Here is a 21,058-nt window from a genome sequence, read left to right as displayed (position 1 = left end):
GCCTGTGATACCAAATTGAGCGTGTGCAGAAAGTAGCCAACATGAAGTAACTGCATGAGCACTGCCAGAGGGGATGAAGGGGATTTTTCATGATAGCATCCAATTTTGCCAACACTTTTCCAAAACTGCTCACAGTGTGTCTGGGGTTTACCCTGTGATGGATCAGGCTTTCCTGATATGTTTGTTCAGATGTTGTGCTTCTTTTGAGCACAGGTTGCTTCTCCAGGACAGTGCAGCGTAGAACATCACACTGGCTACTATGGACTGGCAGAACATTTTAGGAGCTTGCATCCAATTGTGACTGGTCTCAGAGGCTCCTTGACATGCCAGTCCACCACCAGCTCTTTTGTTTTGCTGATGTTGAGTTATAGGATGTTGTTCCTGCACTGCAGGAAGAAGTCCTCCACAACCTTTCTGTACTCTGGCTCATTTCCATTGTTCATGAAGCCTATCGTGGAGGAGTCCTCTGAAAATTTATTGATATGTAAAACCAAAGTATTGTACAAGGCCTTCTTTAAATTTGAGTATCTTGACTGTTTCCACCATCTCCACATGGATCCAGCATAATGGATTTGAGCTCTGAGCCCAGGTTCACTGTGTGTGCTGAGTTTGAAGGATCTTCACAGGCATGTAGATATATATTTTTTTTTTTCTTCAGGGTGCTACATTTTTTTTGTTTGTTCCACATCCTAAAGACAAGCAGGTTAGCCAAACAGAGTGGAGGTATGAATGACTGTCCGCTGCACTGACCTTCACTCTAGGTGTGGTTCCTGCCTTACAACCAGTGCAGCTGAAAAAACCATCAGTCAGCCTGTGCCTCAACCTTTCTTGATTCACAATTTGATTAAGCAGGTTTGAGATTTTTTTAATGCAATTTTTCTTTTTTCACATTATTGTATGTTTATTTAATTATTTATTTTTGTAAGTGCAGCTACTTGCAGATGGGCTCATGTAGGTGCAAATGACTGTGTGTGAACCGCTCATCTTTAGTGTAAATTGTGATTTGCACCTGGGTCTGTTATTTAATTATCAGCTTTAAAGTAAACTGTTTAGAAGCAAATTAAAGGTTGACATTTATTAAAAGTATCAACTATAATCTTAAAGCAACTGGAAAAACAGACCATGTACCTTAGAACATTTGGATCCAGCTTGAACTCCCAGCTGTGCTGTGCGGTCTACATGGAGTTGACATGTTCCTCAGTACTCACATGTGATTTTTCTCTTAGTCTAAAAATAAATGTTCAGGTCAACTGGCAGTACCGAATTACTCTGGTGTGATGTTAGAACTTTTCTTAGGTTTATTGTGACTTTTTATTTTTACTGTACTTACTGTGTTAGTGCATCTAATGAAGGAGACTAGTTGAATTATTACAAAGTACATTGTGTCACTTCTATCCCATAAGAAAACATTATATACAGTGCATCCGGAAAGTATTCACAGCGCATCATTTTTCCACATTTTGTTATGTCACAGCCTTATTCCAAAATGGATTAAATTCATTTTTTTCCTCAGAATTCTACACACAACACCCCATAATGACAACATTAAAAAAAATTTACTTGAGGTTTTTTGCAAATTTATTAAAAACAAAAAAAACTGAGGAATCCCATGTACATAAGTATTCACAGGCTTTGCTCAATACTTTGTCATTGCACCTTTGGCAGCAATTACAGCCTCAAGTCTTTTTGAATATGATGCCACAAGCGTGGCACACCTATCCTTGGCCAGTTTCGCCCATTCCTCTTTGCAGCACCTCTCAAGCTCCATCAGATTGGATGGGAAGCATTGGTGCACAGCCATTTTAAGATCTCTCCAGAGATGTTCAGTCGGATTCACATCTGGGCTCTGGCTCGGCCACTCAAGTACATTCACAGAGTTGTCCTGAAGCCACTCCTTTGATGTCTTGGCTGTGTGCTTAGGGTTGTTGTCCTGCTGAAAGATGAACCATCGCCCCAGTCTGAGGTCAAGAGTGCTCTGGAGCAGGTTTTCATCCAGGATGTCTCTGTACATTGCTGCAGTCATCTTTCCCTTTATCCTGACTAGTCTCCCAGTTCCTGCCGCTGAAAAACAACCCACAGCATAATGCTGCCACCGCCATGCTTCACTGTAGGGATAGTATTGGCCTGGTGATGAGCGGTGCCTGGTTTCCTCCAAACGTGACGCCTGGCATTTACACCAAAGAGTTCAATGTTTGTCTCATCAGACCAGAGAATTTTGTTTCTCATTGTCTGAGAGTCCTTCAGGTGCCTTTTGGCAAACTCCAGGCGGGCTGCCATGTGCCTTTTACTAAGGAGTGGCTTCCGTCTGACCACTCTACCATACAGGCCTAATTGGTGGATTGCTGCAGAGATGGTTGTCCTTCTGGAAGGTTCTCCTCTCTCCACAGAGGACCTCTGGAGCTCTGACAGAGTGACCATCGTGTTCTTGGTCACCTCCCTGACTAAGGCCCTTCTCCCCCGAACTCTCAGTTTAGATGGCCGGCCAGCTCTAGGAAGAGTCCTGGTGGTTTCGAACTTCTTCCGCTTACAGATGATGGAGGCCACTGTGCTCATTGGGACCTTCAAAGCAGCAGAAATTTTTCTGTAACCTTCCCCAGTTTTGTGCCTCGAGACAATCCTCTCTCGGAGGTCTACAGACAATTCCTTTGACTTCATGCTTGGTTTGTGCTCTGACATGAACTGTCAACTGTGGGACCTTATATAGACAGGTGTGTGCCTTTCCAAATCATGTCCAATCAACTGAATTTACCACAGGTGGACTCCAATTAAGCTGCAGAAACATCTCAAGGATGATCAGGGGAAACAGGATGCACCTGAGCTCAATTTTGAGATTCATGGCAAAGGCCGTGAATACTTATGTACATGTGCTTTCTCATTTTTTTTTATTTTTACTTGTGTGTGTATATATGTACATACATACATACATACACACACACAGTGGGATGCAAAAGTTTGGGCAACCTTGTTAATAGTCATTATTTTCCTGTATAAATAGTTGGTTGTTACGATAAAAAATGTCAGTTAAATATATCATATAGGAGACACACACAGTGATAGTGAAATGAAGTTTATTGGATTTACAGAAAGTGTGCAATAATTGTTCAAACAAAATCAGGCAGGTGCATAAATTTGGGCACCACAAAAAAGAAATGAAATCAATATTTAGTAGATCCGCCTTTTGCAGAAATTACTGCCTCTAAACGCTTCCTGTAGGTTCCAATGAGAGTCTGGATTGTGGTTGAAGGTATTTTGGACCATTCCTCTTTACAAATCCTCTCTAGTTCATTCAGGTTTGATGGCTTCCGAGCATGGACAGCTCTCTTTAACTCACACCACAGATTTTCAATTATATTCAGGTCTGGGGACTGAGATGGCCATTCCAGAACGTTGTACTTGTTCCTCTGCATGAATGCCTTAGTGGATTTTGAGCAGTGTTTCGGGTCGTTGTCTTGTTGAAAGATCCAGCCCTGGCGCAGCTTCAGCTTTGTCACTGATTCCTGGACATTGGTCTCCAGAATCTGCTGATACTGAGTGGAATCCATGCATCCCTCAACTTTGACAAGATTCCCAGTCCCTGCACTGGCCACACAGCCCCACAGCATGATGGAACCACCACCATATTTTACTGTAGGTAGCAGGTGTTTTTCTTGGAATGCTGTGTTCTTTTTCCTCCATGCATAACGCCACTTGTTATGCCCAAATAACTCAATTTTAGTTTCATCAGTCCACAGCACCTTATTCCAAAATGAAGCTGGCTTGTCCAAATGTGCTTGAGCATACCTCAAGCGGCTCTGTTTGTGCTGTGGGAGGAGAAAAGGCTTCCTCTGCATCACTCTCGCATACAGCATCTCCTTGTGTAAAGTGCGCTGAATGGTTGAACGATGCACAGTGACTCCATCTGCTGCAAGATGATGTTGTAGGTCTTTGGTGCTGGTCTGTGGGTTGACTCTGACTGTTCTCACCATTCGTCGCTTCTGTCTATCCAAATCTTTCTTGGTCTGCCACTTCGAGCCTTAACTTGAACTGAGCCTGTGGTCTTCCATTTCCTCAATATGTTCCTAACTGTGGAAACAGACAGCTTAAATCTCTGGGACAGCTTTCTGTATCCTTCCCTAAACCATGATGGTGAACAATCTTTGTCTTCAGGTCATTTGAGAGTTGTTTTGTGACCCCATGTTGCTACTCTTCAGAGAAAATTAAAGGAGGAGGGAAACTTACAATTGACCCCTTAAATACTCTTTCTCATTATAGGATTCACCTGTGTATGTAGGTCAGGGGTCACTGAGCTTACCAAGCCAATTTGTTTTGGAATCAATAAAATGACAACGGTGCCCAAATTTATGCACCTGCCTGATTTTGTTTGAACAATTATTGCACACTTTCTGTAAATCCAATAAACTTCATTTCACTTCTCAAATATCACTGTGTGTCTCCTATATGATATATTTAACTGACATTTTTTATCGTAACAACCAACGATTTATACAGGAAAATAATGACTATTAACAAGGTTGCCCAAACTTTTGCATCCCACTGTATATATATATATATATATATATATATATATATATATATATATATATATATATATATATATATATATATATATATATATATTATATTATGTTATTATAAAATATAAAATATGTATATGAGAGAGAGAGAGAACACAGTAGTTAAGGGGTGCTGTACAATAGCTGACTCTGCATTCTTACCTCCAAAGATCAGGCAGAAAGACCATATTCCCTCAAGGTTTAATGAAGTATATCAAATCAAAATTGTATTATTTTTTTTTAATTTATATAAATAAATGTTTAATTTAGGAGTTTAAGACTCATTTCTATTAAGGGCTGTATATACAATTGTGATTTTTAATTTGTACAGTAGGAAATATTTTAAATGTAGCATGTTATATGATGTCTCTATAAGAAATACTGTGTGATGCATTGCTCACAAAGGGACTTTGATAATGCTGCTCACTGAAAATGTGTCAAAATGATGCGTATTAATTTTTGATTGTTTTTCAGTTCCTGCCATATTACTGTTCATTACTATAGATAGCATATTAAAGGAATTTGCTATATAAGGCATCTTTTAAATAGTGCTTCTTACAATGAAAGGCACTGCATAAAATATTGATCGATTTATAAAGCATGTTGTACTGATGCTGTTCAGTAAGGAAGACACAATATAAAACATTGATGATTTTGTAAAGCATGTTGTAATAGTGCTTATAATGAAAGACACTGTATAAAAGATTATGGTATAACACACTTTGTTAGTTTAAGTAAACTTTATTATCCCAGAGGGAAATTTGTTTGCAGCAGGAAAGATGCTGCTAGGCAGATTCAAGAAAATGTAGTGTCCTTTATAATACACTCTATAAAGTATTGTTTTATAAAACACCTTATGCTGGTGCTGGTTATTATTTGAGGCACTAAATGAAAGATGGGTTTTGTTGGAAAGCATGATGCTATATAAAAAAAGAAGTGAAAATGGCATATTCATTTTTAAACATAATAATTAAAGTGTGGGTTCTTTGTGTTACTGCTTTTTATTTATAAAGAAATCACATGAAATATTAACTGGTTTGTGATATTGCTGTTCACTATGAAAGCTACTTTATAAAATATTTTGTTTTGGTATCATTTACTATGACAGAGGGGCAGGATGGTGCCTCGGAACTACCTGTGCCTCCTGAGCTTGGTCTTTCTGCTTCCAAGACGAGCTGTCACAGTTTTAAGGGGTACTCTAATGATTTGCCAGACTCCTTACAACTACCAGTTTGGAAGTCTTATTTGGTAATTTGTGCAAAAACAACTGATGAGCAGGAGGGCAGACTGACAAACAAGGATCTATTTCTACTAATGATGCCCTAATTAAAGACTCTGACTCCTAGTGGGACCAGTTTTTTCACATGCATTAGTGGTTTAAAAAAAAAAAGGTACAAACTAGGCAAAGTGGAGCTTGTGGACCAATTATCCAGCACATAACTAGTAGAGATGTAGCTCACCTACTGTAAATAATCCTTTTGAGAGACGGGAATGTTGGTTATGTGACTAGTGACAGAATTTCTGTGAAGTTTGAGTTGGTCTCTTACATTATATGCATCTTATGGCTACAATGCCAAGACATTCAAGCCGAAATGTGCTCTGCTGAGCCAGACATTGACTCTATATGATCCTGACCTTCAAGAGTCGGGGATTAAAAAATGGAAAGATGGGTCATTGGATTATTAATGGTTTTTTCAATCACATACTAAATGTCATAATGAGGTAGCATCATTCTGGAAGTGTCCAATTCTAAATAGCCTTGGGAGTTCTGTACTCTCCAATTGCTACTTATGCTGGGCAACCCTATCCTGACTGGTGTCTCAATAGATTCTGCTTAGTGCTGTCTAAACAAGCACTCCTAAAATGTCCAACTGCTATACTTCATTTTCTCAACTTTGTGTACAATGCATCAGTTTTGGGGAGCATTACAGCAAAGAGGACTTGTAGAAAATGTGATCTTGTGGAGTTTAGAAATACATTCACAAATAAAACATTTTGACTTATGATGTGCTATATATACGAATAGTATGGATACACTTTGTCTGCTGAGCATCATGTGATCACAACTGAACTGATGGTTCTCTCTCTGTCTCTCGCATGCGCGTCTCTCTCTCTCGCTTCTCTTGAGGGCAATCGTCTCCTATTCTCCGTCTCAGTCTGCCTCACTCATATAGTCAACATCCGTACGAGCGTATACTGTTTACTACAGCATTGTGACTGTGTGTGTGTGCTGTGAAGTGCAAGTCCCCGTCTTGCGCCCCAAAACACGAAGCTGAGTCTCAGTACTTTAACAACACCAGCTTTATTCAGCTTGAAACCGCAACAGCGCTGTTATTTATTGTAGTGGGATCTTTATAATGTTCCTTGTATCACCCTTCAATGGCAGGAGCTTATAGCATGTCTGCAATCTTTTTGGATGCGCTTATACGGCGAACTGCTACAGTGCTGGGAGACTGCAATTGCTTTGGGACACTCTTCCGCGTGTCGTCCGGTTGGGTGGAATCCCACAAGAGTTTAGAAACTCACTCACACCAGCCATGATTCTTTTTAAAGGTAAAGTGCAGGTTAATTTGTTTTATGTATTTTTACTTTATATTTCGTATTAATCATTTTTATATGAATAGTTTTGGGTTGTGGAACGAATCATCTGAGTTTCCATTATTTCTTATGAGGAAATTCACTTTGATATACGAGTGCTGTGGACTGCAAGCACGTTTCCGGAACGAATTATGCTTGCAAAACGAGGTTGTTATATATATATATATATATATATATATATATATATATATATATATATATATATATATATATATATATATATATATATATATATATATATATATATATATACACACTCGACGAGCAAATTATTAGAAAATTTTGTACACCTACATATCCATGCAATTATCTATCAGCCAAATTATGTGGCAGCAATGCATAAAAATGTGCCGAGAAGCTTCAATTTTTTGTTCATATCAAACACCAGAATGGATCCTCCGTGATTCTGACTGTGGCTTTATTGTTGATGCCATATGTGCTGATTTAAATATTTCTGTCACTGCTAATCTCCCGAGATTTTCATGCACAACAATCTTTATAGTTAAATCAGAATTGTATGAAAATAAAACATCCAATGAGTGGCAGTTCCGCAGATGGAAACATCTTGTCAGAGGAGAATGGCTTAGACCGGATCATCTCGGAATGCATAACATTTCTAGCATTGAGGTGGATGAGCTACAGCAGCAGAAGACAGCTTTTACTTTCACTTCTGTCAGCCAAGAACAAAGCTGAGGCTGCAGTGGGCTCAGACTTGCCAAAACTGGACAGTTGAAGACTAAAAATTTAGCCTGATCTGACGAATCTTGATTTCTGCTGAGGCACACAGATGATAGTAACAGAATTTGGTGTCAAAAGCATGAATCCATGCACTCAACCTGCCTTGTGTCAACAGCCAAATGTTTTCTTGGTAGAGCCAGACTGGTGGGAAGTGGTGGTGTAATGGTGGGGAGAATGTTTTCATGGTGCACTTTAGGCCCATTAATTCCAAACAATCATCATCTGAATGCCTCTGCCTATTTAAGTATTGTTGCTGACTACATGCATCCCTTCATGGCCATAATTTGTGCATCTTCTAATGGCTGCTTCCAGCATGAAAATACACTCATGTTACAAAGCAAAAGTCATCTTAAAGTGGCTTCATGAAGATGAGTTTAGTGTTGTTCAGTGTTCTTCTCAGTCATCAGATCTGAATCCAGTAGAACACCTTTAGGATGTGGGAGAAATGAGAGATTCACAGCATGAATGTGCAACTAACAAATCTGCATCTCAAAGGAATGTTACAAATGTCTTGTGAAATCCATGCCACAAAGAGTTGAATCTGTTTTGAGAGTTAAAGGAGGCTGTAGCCTAACCTTTTTTATTTTAGAGTGTTATGTCTTAAAATTTCTTGAGGACAGTTGAGCTTTTTTATTGGCCTACAATCCAATGTAATCTTTCTGTCTGTGCCAGCAGTTGTGCTTCATATTTATAGGTTTACATTCCTATACTAAGCTGTCTTTCCCAATAAGCTTTGCTTTTGATTTATTTTTCAATATTTACTATCCATAATTTTTTGAGAAACATTTTACGTTGCAGAATCACAGAAACCCTGATCTTGGACAGAATGGCAGTTTATAAGAATGCTCAAACACACATACTTTCTAAATTGTCTATGTGTCTCTTATAAATGGATACTTTAGCTTTGCTAGCACTGGAGTTCATGAATTTATGCCTTTTTATCTTAATTCTCTAGGCATATGGTGAAGGCCAGTGCATTTAATATGCACAAGTATAAGAGCTACTGAAGCTTGGGTGAAGTTTTCATGATCTCCTAACATCCACAGTTGAGACTAAAAAGCCACTGATGAAATTTGCCTTTTGTTGTTAACAGTTGCCTTTAAAAACTCTAGTGACGCTTCTCAGTGAAAAGTAAAAATCCTCTACTGGAACTTAGCAGTTTGCTTGAGTGCAGCAGATCCTGTATTTTTTTTTTTTTCCATTTGACCTGCAATAAAAGGTAGCCTTCGCTTTTGTTCTAACAGCTCTTGGCGGTGAAGCAAGCACCCTCCTGGGAATGAAAGCTTTGATCTTTGAGGGCAAATAATACCATCACCTGGCATTTTACCTTTTAATTAGTAACAACACCTGTACCTTATTTCTTCAGTAAATGCTGATGATTTTATGTTGTGTCCTGCTTGTCCAAATGGTGCTTGTTGTGTTGAACCTGCTGACATTATTTAAATCATCCCAGAATACAGGAGGTGCCGATTCATTTCAGTCACAGGGTTAAGACTAGATATAAAAGCATAGTCTGCTAATTTGCAGATTAAAGCTAGCAAGCCAACTTCTTTACAAAACAGATTGAAAAGGAATTGGCAGCTGATGAGTCAAGTTTGCAGGGATCAAATGCAAGGCTTAAAGGAAACTTATTTTGGTACGGATGGCAGTGAAACCTCCCCTACAGAGTTCAACACTAGAATGGGTAGGGGGAAAACTTTAAATTTCTATATATATATTTTTTTTATCCCAATAAATATGTTATGAATTTGTCAAAATGCTTCTGTATTCCTTTGTCATGCCGTCCGTCCGTTTAGTACACAAGTACCCTTATTTTGTATAGCCCCCTTCTCACAGCAGACCATGACAAGGTGCTGTACAAAGCAAACATGAGATCATTTAATATGTAAGAGAGTAGAAGTAGACTGGTATTACGAAATGACAGATGTGGTATCGAACTTTGTTCAGCTGTTTTCAGCACATACACATTAAAGAACATAGTTAGCTGTATCGATGCATGAAAAAGAAAAGGTGACTTGTTAAGTGAGACCACTAAGGGAGCTCTATAGACGGGTCAGGAGGGGACGTTGCAGAGAGAACAAAGTGTAAAGCTAAGCTGTATAATGAGTCTTTGGAATAGTGACAAGGCTGGTGTATGAAGGTGTCGGGTTTCTGGCAGGTTGATATGAAGCAGGCAATAATGACAGGTATTAGGCATTATCAGAAATGATGAATTTATAAATTAGTAGCTGGGTTTTGAAAATAATCCAGTATTGTAATGGCAAAATCAGGCCTGGATTAGGAAAAAGGTGTGCTCATTAATTCAACAGATGTGCACAATCCATGGTCCAGCAGTAATGGATTCATATTAAGCACAGAAGAGATGATATGTTAAGATTGTGAATGAATATAACACTGATCAGTGCAGAGAATTCTGGGAGTGTTATGTGTAGTTGAAAAATTCTGTACATCCCAGAATTTGGAAGCTGTCTGTATATTTAACAAACGTGCTTTTTTAGACACTTTCTTGAAAAATGTGGCATCTAGCTGTATTAACTATATTAGGAATTTTGTATATGTTTGAAACAGCAGATATAACTAATTGATTTGTTAATTTCCCAGTTTAATAAGTAAAAATTACAATTTAGGATTTGGTCATGGAGGTTGGCAGGCTTGAGGGTCCTTAAAACAATGTCACATTATGAAACTTTTTCATTAATTTTTTAGTCCTTGCCCTCATTTGCATAATCTTAGTAAGTTGGAGGCAGTCAGCAGCGAACTCGCACAAAACAGGTCACGTACTCTGACTTGGCAGCCACAAGGAGTAAGGATCACAGGTGTTTTGGACATCCATTGCAAACAGAAGAGAGGCTCATCTGCCTTGTCTCAGGTTTTACGTACCTCAGCCAAACAAGGGGAAGAAAGGGAAGAAATTACAGCTGAATCTTCCATACCTGTTAACCCTTCATACAGTTCGGTTCAGTCAGACAGTACATTATTGGCTGAAAGGTTGGCACGTAGTCTTTTAATGTCATATGCCCAGAAAAATTTTCAGTCATATAAACTGACATGGTCCGGCAACAAGAGCAGCTACTGTGGTTAGCAGTTGACATACCCAATGGCAAGAAGTTGCGTAATGTGACATCGGCTTTAGTCAATGACATCTGAGGATCTGTATGTTTGTCCTGCTAATCTATGCTATCCTGCAACCCTTAATTGGCGCAAGTGGGTTCAGATGATGGATGGATGGTCTATTGAGTCTCCGTAGATGCATAAATTATTTTCATCTTGGCTAATATAAAGAGAAGCTCCCATATTTCACAAACCCATTGTTCTTCACTCTTTTCATTTAATTGTACTTGAAAACCTGCACTTGTCACCTCTGGGTCTGTTGGTAGTTCATTTTTATTAACATCAGTAGGTTCCACATAAAGCTTCCATGATGTTTTGCATTCTTTACCCAGTTATTTAAATATGTACTAAGATGACAGATTCCCATTAATCACTTCACACTGTATCTTAACATTGCTGATTGCCAGGCCTAGTGTCCCAATGTCTCCAGTGTTCTTATATGGTCTGGACCTCCTAATTTATTGGTAAATTTCTGAAGTGGCCTAAATTAGCATTTGTTTTAGACAGTGCTTATGTTTGTATCCTTGCTCATTAAACAGCTCATCCTTCTTAACCTCCTTAATGTTATTATTTTTCCATTAAAAAAGTGTAAAAAGCATGGCATTTTGGCTTGAAAAAATGACATTTTTATTAAATCTCATCTTTCTACTATAAAATGTACAAAACACTAAAAGTATAACCACACTGTACATGTGCGAGTGACCCGAGCGGCACTTTCTGATTCACCAGAATCACTTTTGGTTTCACTGACGGTTTCAGTTTCACTGCCTCAAGACAGGTTCACCTTGTCATCAGTGCTGATAAGAAGTGTTTCTTATGAGATGAGATGCCATTATAAGGCTAGGAGTAGACACATCTACACTGTTGCCCAGGTAATGCCCTGGCCTGATGTTTACACAAGAAATGCCTATACGACTGCCTGAGTAACGCTTGGCAATAATACTGTTGGCACTTTTACAGCCCGATTAAACCTTGGGTCTTACGCAAGATGCATCTTATATAGTTGCCTTAGTGACACTCAGGACTAACACTTTCAGAACTGATTTTACAGCCAAAGTGTTGCTCGAAAGTGACACTAAGGGGGTTAAGATACCTGTAAGCTTACGGAAGTGCTTTCTCCTTGTTTCTTATCTATTTTAATAAACAAAATGTTAACTTACTAGCTTTTAACAGAAAACTAATCTAATAAAGCTACTCATTCTTCACTCATTTTTTTGTAACTTGTTTACTCCTGTGAAAGCCAGAGCCAACTCTAAAAGGCACACTTATGCACATCCACAATCACATATAACAGGCCAGTGTACAGTCGCCAAGTCCCTCACATGTGACATGTAGTAGTAATGCTATGGAACAGTGCTGTGAAGATACAACCTTCACACAGATAGTTGACTGGGTCGGGTTTTGAATTCAAAACTCTGAAGAATGAATCAGCAGTGCTAATTACTGTGCTACCATGCTGTTCTAACTTTTATTTTCAGTCTTTGAAACAGATTTCATATTATAAAGTCGCCTTTGTTTAGCTTCAAGATCAGTCACACCTCCCCCTGTAGGGACATGCATGTCCAAATTTACACTTCTAGAGTAAAGAACATACAGCAGGATGGAGACCACTACTGTAGTCTTACAGAGCCAGATGTACAGTATAATATTCATATATATTCATATAAAGACGAAAGACGCCTCACGCCTGGACAAACTTGTTAAGAAGGCAGGCTCTATTGTAGGAGTAAAGTTGGACAGTTTAACATCTGTGGCAGAGCGACGGGCATTAAGCAAATTCCTGTCAATCATGAAGAATCCACTGCATCCACTGAACAGTGTCATCTCCAGGCAGAGGAGTAGCTTCAGTGACAGACTTTTGTCACCGTCCTGCTCCACTGACAGACTGAGGAGATCGTTCCTCCCCCACACTATGCGACTCTTCAATTACACCCGGGGGAGTAAATGCTAACATTATTTAAAGTTATTGTCTGCTTTTACATGCATTTTTATTACTATTTAATTTAATATTGTTTTTTGTATCGGTATACTGCTGCTGGATTATGTGAATTTCCCCTTGGGATTAATAAAGTATCTATCGATCGGATCTATCTGATCTGTCTGAATGGGGACAATTAGAAGGCTTACTGAGTGTCACATTTCTAAACCAGTCCAATGCCTCATGAAGGCCACCTGCCACCTTCAAAGTTAGTTGTGATTTTGAACTGCAAAGAGCAAAGTTGCTGTCACTAACCTGGTCCAACTATAGCAAGCTTTCAATTATAATAAAATGTATCCTAAAAAGACCCCTATTAAACTGTATATATGTGTGTTACATGTGTAGAAGCACACACTGCATGTGTTAAAAATAAGCATAACTGTGGCAAGGGCAAAAAACTTTCTGTAGCATCAGATTATACATTGGAATTTAAATGGACTAGAGGAAGAAGTGAACAGTACGTAGTCGCAGGTGCCAAGTGTGCTCTCTGATCAGTCACAACATTAGTCTAGGAGTCGATGTAAGGCTGAAGGAATTGGTAGCAACATTCATTATAATGTGAATTGTAAAATGATGCGCTACATCTGGTTAAAAGGAGCACCATCAAGAGAAATAACAAAGAGCCACAGGAGATGCAGATTTTGGTAATCAAAATATACAAATCAGTAAATATGCCTAATGACACCCGTAGAAGGCTGCACAGCATCCACCTTTTGACTGTACATCTAAACGAAAAACTAAAGGAAGTTAGCATTACTGTCTAGCTGAAAATGCAAACCTGCCTTGCCATAATACAGTCGCAGCTTTTAAACAAGTAGTATACACAAAGATGGCAATACTTATCTACACTCTGTTTGCTGTTATGCCATACATGCTAAATACGTGGAGCCAAGTAGCTGCGGTGGTCAGTGTGTGTGTGTTGGTCTCTTTCGCAGCACTCAGTGCAATATACAAATAATTAAGTTTCATTTACCTTGCGCTACTGAGATCCACAATGGATAACCGCATTTTCTGACAGCATCAAGTCTTTTGTTCAGTTTCTTTTGCTCTCCCCTAAAAACCCGTCAGTTTAAATTACACAAACTGAAGTAATCAAGGGTGAATGTTTTTGGAAGAAGCCCTATAAGTGAGACCTTTGCAGCTGTGGAGTTCGCTATTATTCACTACAAACTTTTTAACAAGTTGTTCCCAGATGTCTGTTCTACCAGCCCCAAAGGTCAAACATCAAATCAGTGAAACAGAATTTAATGCACATTTTTGAGTAGTAAATGTTTGGTTTCATTTTATTTTTCCTTGACAAGCTCACTTCAGTGTGCATGGATGGCAGTCACAAAGCAAGTAGGTGTAACTTTCCATAAAGTGGCACTGGCATCCTTAGGGCTGCTACCTGTGCCAGGCTATTGGTGTGAAAAATAGACCATCAAGAAAGCAGATTTAAAAAATGTTTTGCTAAAGAAAATTACTGTGCTTATTGTGGACTATAGGATAGACTAATCAGTCATTGTTAGATCTGATCAAAGCCAGGTGTATACTGGAATCCTATCGGTACAAATCAGATTATGAGAAAGAAGGCTTACAAGAGAAGAGACAAATATTTGGAAATGTCAGTGGAAGTAAAGGAAAAAAATGGGTAGGTGTTGTCATTGAAGCTGTGCTAATGCAACTTCAAGACCTGAAAGATTGCATCAGTGACAGAAAAGCCTGTTGAGTCAGTAGCAACCAGGCTTGCTAAAGTGCAACCTAGGATGGTAGATCCAACAGCTGCTGTGCCATCCTTGACTATTTATTATGTGATAATATTTACTGCTCACTATAGACCTATCCAGTTTCCTGCATTGCATCCTGGTACAGAAATGTACACCTTAAGGTCAATAAAGAGAAATGTGCTACCATAACAAGTTCCAAGACTAAGGTTCCCATCACCACATTTTGAAGCTGTACAGATTGTTGCTTATGATAAAAAGGTATCCAAAGATGCCATATCTGATGGATATGGGTAATGGAAGGGTAATAGATTTAGTGAGGAATAAATATGATTGCAATGAGATGCGCATATGTAATGTTAATTAGAAGCAGTATTGCTACAGGGAGAATGGATTACTGCTATCCCCCAGACAGCTTGCGTTAGAGGTGGTGACCCCAGGTACACAAGAGAACAGCAGCACACCATCAGGGCTAATAGACTCCCCCGGCACCGCTGTGATGGGAGATTATAGCGCTCAAAACATTGTCTGTAGGCTTTGTCGCATATACTTTTTTTTTTTTTTTGATTTTTTTTTAAAAGTCTTCTAAAAACACATTCTCCTCATCTTTGATTGAAAGTAAATACACTTGGTTTCTGACAAAAGCCATCTAAATTCTGTCAGCTGATAGAAGAACAGGGTCACTTGGGGTCACCTTTCCCTAGTTCTGGCTGAGCAGCTTGATTCCAGGTCATTAATGATCATGTTTAATCTCATGGATGTATCTAGTAGATATTCTTCCTGGTGTTTAATTGCAATAGGCAAGAAAAAAAATAATGATCCTAGTAGCCCTGGTTGAAGCTCATGGTTTTATTTGTATTGCTATACTAAATTGTCTGAAATAGGAGTCCTAAGATATACTGTACTTGCTTACACAATTTTGTGCCTATGTTTTCTTTTTTAACACCTTTGCATTAGTTAATATTAAATACAATTTGGGATGTAAGATGTAACAGATAACCAAAGAAAAGAACAGCAGATTAAATAAATACTCTAAATTGCTTTGATTTGCATGCATGAGCAACAGTGTGTGACTGTTGGTCCTTTCCTTGTGCCATGGTTTTGGAAGTGATGGGCTTCAACATGGGGATGGATGTATTATGCAGTGCCTTGTTGGCTTCATCAATAGCCTATTTAACTGCAGAGTGTTGAGGGATGTTCAAATTAACAAAAGTGATTAAAATGACCCCCTGTACAAAGAACTCCCTTCTTTGCCTTTAAGTGAATTGTGGTTTTGCTTTCTTGAGGTCCTTAAGGGAACTTAACTGAAATTAAAGGTTATATATAAGACTTGGGCTGCCCAAACTGCATGGAGAAAGCTGCAGAGAGAATGTGCAAAATTACCAGAACAAATGCTCTGGCCTGGATTTGAATCCTGATTTAATTTTTAGATTTTGCAAATCAAGAAACATGAAATTCTACTACTAATGCATGCAGCTCACTTTTTCATGCATTTTTTTTTTGCAGAGTGTTTTTTTTTTTTTTATAAATATAACCATGTATGTACAGTATGTATCTGAGTGTGTGTTTTTTATACTGTAGACCCCCACGAAGATGCGGTTCAGGGTTCGCAGACTCAGTCGTTCGCGGATTTTTCCTTAGAACCTAATTATTAATTGTTAGTGGAAAGCGCAAATATGCTTTGCAATTTTTATGGCTTTTTTCGTAGCAATACTGTGCTGTAGAGAGAACAGGAAGCAACCGCTGAGGGAAACGTGGTTTGGGATGGTGAAAGTAGCCAATCCAAGTGTGTTATTCATTTCTCCTTGCTGCTGATTGACTGCTGCCCAATGACGCGTCTCCAGGTGAGTGTCCACATGTTTTCCACCGCTGAGGGAACGCTGTTTGGGATGGGGAAAGTAGCCAATCCGAGAGCGTTATTCATTTCGCCTTGCTACTGATTGACTGCTGCCCTGTGACACATCTCCAGCTGAGTGTCCTCGTGTTTTCCATTTTGTTATTCTTAAACGCACAAGATGTCGCCGAAACGCCCTACACCTTCTAAGGCTTCTGGCTCTGAGCCTAAGCACCAGAAGAAGTTTAAAACACTCCAGGAGATTGTTGAACTACTGGATTTGCTCTGGGAACTAAAACGTTATGCTGCAATAGCACGGCACTATGGTGGTATTGAAAGCACCGTACGCTACATAAAGAAGAACGAAGCAGCGATCCGGAGTACCGTATCTGTAAGTTTTTGTGATAGTGCCAAAAAGGTAACGACTGTAAGGAATAAAAATATCATCAGGATGGAATCTGCCTTGGCATTGTAGATCACCAACTGCAGGAAGAAGAACATCATCCGTGAGAAAGCACGGAAATTATACTAGCAGTTCGCTACAGGAGACAATGTAGAAGGTACCGAAGAACCGCAACCAGGACCATCAACAGCACCGGAGTCTGAAGATTTTCAAGCCAGTAAGGGATGGTTTGATCATTTTCATTATCATCATCAGTATCATTCATCATTGTTGAGTACCCGTACATTTTACTGTATTTTAATTAAATTAAATTAAATTATGTATTTACTCTACTTATAACAAAGAAAACGACAGTGCATACCAAAGAAAACGCGCTTGCATGAATTACAGTACGTAGAGTGGTAACATCGGTATTTTACACTCTAGCACCGCGGGAGACATAGCAGTACAGTATACGGGTTTTCCTTTACATTCTGTTTTTAGGTAATGTATTAAGCTGAGGTTACAACAAAATTAAAGTGCTTTGGGGGCATACTGTATTTAGGGTTTAAACTATAAAAATAGGTATTTAAAAGGCATTTTTAACCACATCCAAAAGTTGTGGTTTTTCACAATTCGTGGGTGCTCTAGGATCGTAACCCTCGCGAATTTTGGGGGTGTACTGTATCTGTGTGTGTGTGTGTCTCTACATATGTGTATAAATGCATGTATATACTGTATATATGTGTGTGTATATATAATTAATTTACTACAGGATGGAACAATCCTCACATGGCCTGGAGGCTAATACAGTGGTAGTACTCGGGGAGACAACAACATAAAAGTATTTTCTCCCCTGATGCACTAGGTGGCAGCATCCCTGGGTTTTGGTATCCAGCTGGTTACCCACAGAGCACACTGTGAATTGTAGGCCTGGAGTGTAGCCCTGTTGGTTTCCGTGGATACCACTAGCGGGCACTGCAGGGGTGCATAATCCTTATTTCCTATGGGCAATACAAACTTCAACGTACATCTTTATTTATAATAACTTCTTAGTTGTTAAATAATATTTTGTGAAAAATGTTCAGAGTATGGCTTAGAAACAACTTGTTTCTTCAGTCTGAATTCACTGCTTTTACATTTCCATGAAGGGTCTGCTTTTAACTGTCCAGGAGCATTATCTGCTGATTGGGCTACATATGTGAATTGAAAAGGTTCACCAAGCATTGTTTTTTTTTTTTTTTTTTGGCCAGCATTAATTAGGAACCAACAGTTATTTCTGAATTGAGCAGCCTTTCTGAAACTGACTATTACCTTCTTTTTCAGGTATCACTATTTTCCACTCCAACAAGAAGCGAAATAACAAGTCTTGACAGCGGAAACATTGATGACACTTTAAGTGAGTACTTCTTACTGGAAGATCATCAGTTTTGATATTAATCATGTATAGCTCATGAAACCCATGTTTGAAGTACTGCTAAAAATGAACTGAACTTTATATACCGCGCAGGGAAATGATACTATGACATTGTAAATGGTTAATAAATATACCTAGAAATTTTCATCTGCAATTAATGAGATGCACAGTGAACTAAAAAAAAAAAACACAAGTCATACTATCTACCAGCAGGCACTAAAGCAAGCATTGTTTGCTGCAAAGCAGAAGACCGCTTTGTAGGTTAAAGCTCCCAGTGACTTGTGCAAATGGAGCTACTTTAATGTGTCTGATTTTTTTTTTTTTTTTTCTTCAAGTTTAGTAGAATGATTTTTTTTTCTAACAAGTGTTACAACAAGTAATTACAGTAGACATCAAAAATAACTGCTACAGTGTAATGAATAATTATAGTGAATAGCCAGCCCTTCTATTAAGGGCACGGTTATGTTCATTTGTTACCATGACTTCCAAAGTCGCAGACAAGTAAGACGCATACTGCAAAAAGTGCCAAGAGCTACCAGTTTCAAGTTTTCTTTTCTACCATATTGAGGTCACAATGCATGTTTACTTTTATAGTGAACCTGGAGCACTCTAATGAATAAAATACATTTATGTGATTTATTTCTCTTATTGCTGTTCATACAAACTGATACAAACATATCAGTAGCCTAAAAATCCAAGATTGAAATATGTAATCTTCTCATTAGACTGCTAATCACACAATTAAAATATGGTAGAATACCCAAGAGGAGTAGGTAACCAATTGGCTTAGATTACCAGAACTAGGAGTTTCTCTGTCTTAGCTGACTGGGCATAAAAATCAAGTAGAGGGAAGAGTGTCAGATTCTTGATAGTGTGTGGTAATTCCTGCAGTGGTCCTTTTTGCCAGGCCAGCAGCACACATGTCACAAGCCTTTTCTGTTGTTTCAATGTACTTGCACCTTTTTCACCAAAAGATAGAATCTGGGAGCCCAAGTAACATGATCACAGATAAGCAGAATTATGTCAAGTGTGTGCAAAGGTGTACTGTAATGCACATTGTAAATGCATGCTCTGTAGAACGAAACTTGGTTGTTTTAATGTACGGGACCCCCGACAGAGTTCAATTCAGTGACATATGGAGAATTTTTGGCAAAGAGCGGTTGAAGAGTAGAGAAGGAGCGCTTTGTGGGGGCAGAGTTTACTACATTCTAACAGAGTTTCTTAAAGTCAAATTGTAATATATATGAATGAGTTGCATATGGTTTTCAAAGTGTTGCAGATTGTTTAAGCAGATTATCATTACTCGACTTTGGGGATATCGGCCATCGGCAGTGATTTTTCCATTGGAAAAATCTCATGACGATTGGCGGTGAGTTTCCAGTAGGGAAAGGTCTGATGATTGGCATGAGTCATGCAGAAACTAATAAGGTCAAGATTGAATCATGAGAAAAAAAGTTTAAGAAAACCCTGAATTAGAGCATCTTACTGTGCTCTGAGCTTGTATAGAATTTTCTTAATAGAATAAGCCTAATAAAAAAACTCTGTGCTCAGCAAGTTTACAAATAGCTGTGTTTTTTGTGTTTTAAACATGTAAGATGTGATTCAAGTGCAGGCATCACCTCAGCTTTTAGGATTTGACAGTTTGTTCCTTTAAGGAGTTGGAGCTTACCCATTGGAGCTTACCCATTCTGAATCAGTTTGATCATCTTGATCCCTTCAGCCCCCATTATGTTGAACTTTTTTTTCCCAGTTACATTGCCATGTTAATGAATAGAAGCAGATTTCATTGACTTAACTTATCAAATTAGAAAAAGGTAAGTGTTAGCTTTTTAGTTTTTCTGGAGTGTGTTGAGAATATTGTGTGTGCATATTTGTATATAAAATTATCAACTTATTAATTTATTTAATGAAATTCTATAAAAAGTCAAATTTGCACTGGGGACAAAAAGTGCTATTTATCTCACTCGACTACACTATTGTTCCATAAACAGTAAAAACTCTTTCTGTCATTTCTTTTGTAATTTACTATCAGTTCTATAAGTCATTCAACTTGGACTGGGTCATGATGTCACCCACAGACTGCAACAGATTGTGTAAAGTGCTTTCATTTTGCTGAACAGTGTCAAAACAATAAAGTGCAGTGCCTCATTTAATAGAAAAAAAATCTGGACATGAGCATCAGTAGGTTTTGTACCCTAGGAACCAAGTCAACCGCACACACACTCATCGTTGAGATATCAGTGTTTTCAGAATCAGTGGACCCTAAAACATTGAAATCAATCGAAAACCAGAGAGCAAACTTTTTGACAAATCTTAGGCTTTCACAATAGACAATAGGTTATGGTGGAGAAGGGCAAAGAGCAAGAATTAGTAAGCCATAATAAATAATCCCAAATAAAATCTATTGTTTTGTGGAGGTTAAAATCAACAATAAATATTCCAATAAATAACTGAAAAGGTTAAAACCTAAATCGGGATTTGTCCATTTAAAATTACTCATGATCCTCTGTGCCTCCTGTGCACCAAACACAACACACATTGTTAATACGGTACCTGAGATGAACTGTTTTTACTAAAAACACGCACATGGACCCCCTGAACCACAATCTTTCTGCATATTTTCATGCCTGTAAATGACACATTGATTATTTGGCCTATACTTTTCAATGTTTGTTTTACCTACTTATATGCCATTTAGCATATGTCTTTCATATATGTATGAAGCAGAATGTTTTTCTTTTTGA

General features: G+C 38.4%; 1 protein-coding gene across 1 annotated transcript in view; it reads left to right on the top strand.

Moving 5' to 3' along the window:
- The window catches only part of erp44 (endoplasmic reticulum protein 44), a 110,745-nt gene that overhangs the window by 37,237 nt on the left and 52,450 nt on the right, over positions 1-21,058 (top strand). The window contains exon 2 of the mRNA XM_039736620.1: positions 18,224-18,296. Coding sequence (XP_039592554.1) covers positions 18,224-18,296 — 73 coding nt within the window. The remainder of the gene's footprint in view (positions 1-18,223; positions 18,297-21,058) is intronic.

The sequence above is a fragment of the Polypterus senegalus genome, chromosome 15, assembly GCF_016835505.1.
Source record: "Polypterus senegalus isolate Bchr_013 chromosome 15, ASM1683550v1, whole genome shotgun sequence".
Classification (NCBI taxonomy): Eukaryota; Metazoa; Chordata; class Cladistia; order Polypteriformes; family Polypteridae; genus Polypterus; species Polypterus senegalus.
The sequence above is the reverse complement of the archived record's forward strand: the minus strand, read 5'-3'. Positions and strand labels throughout refer to the sequence as shown.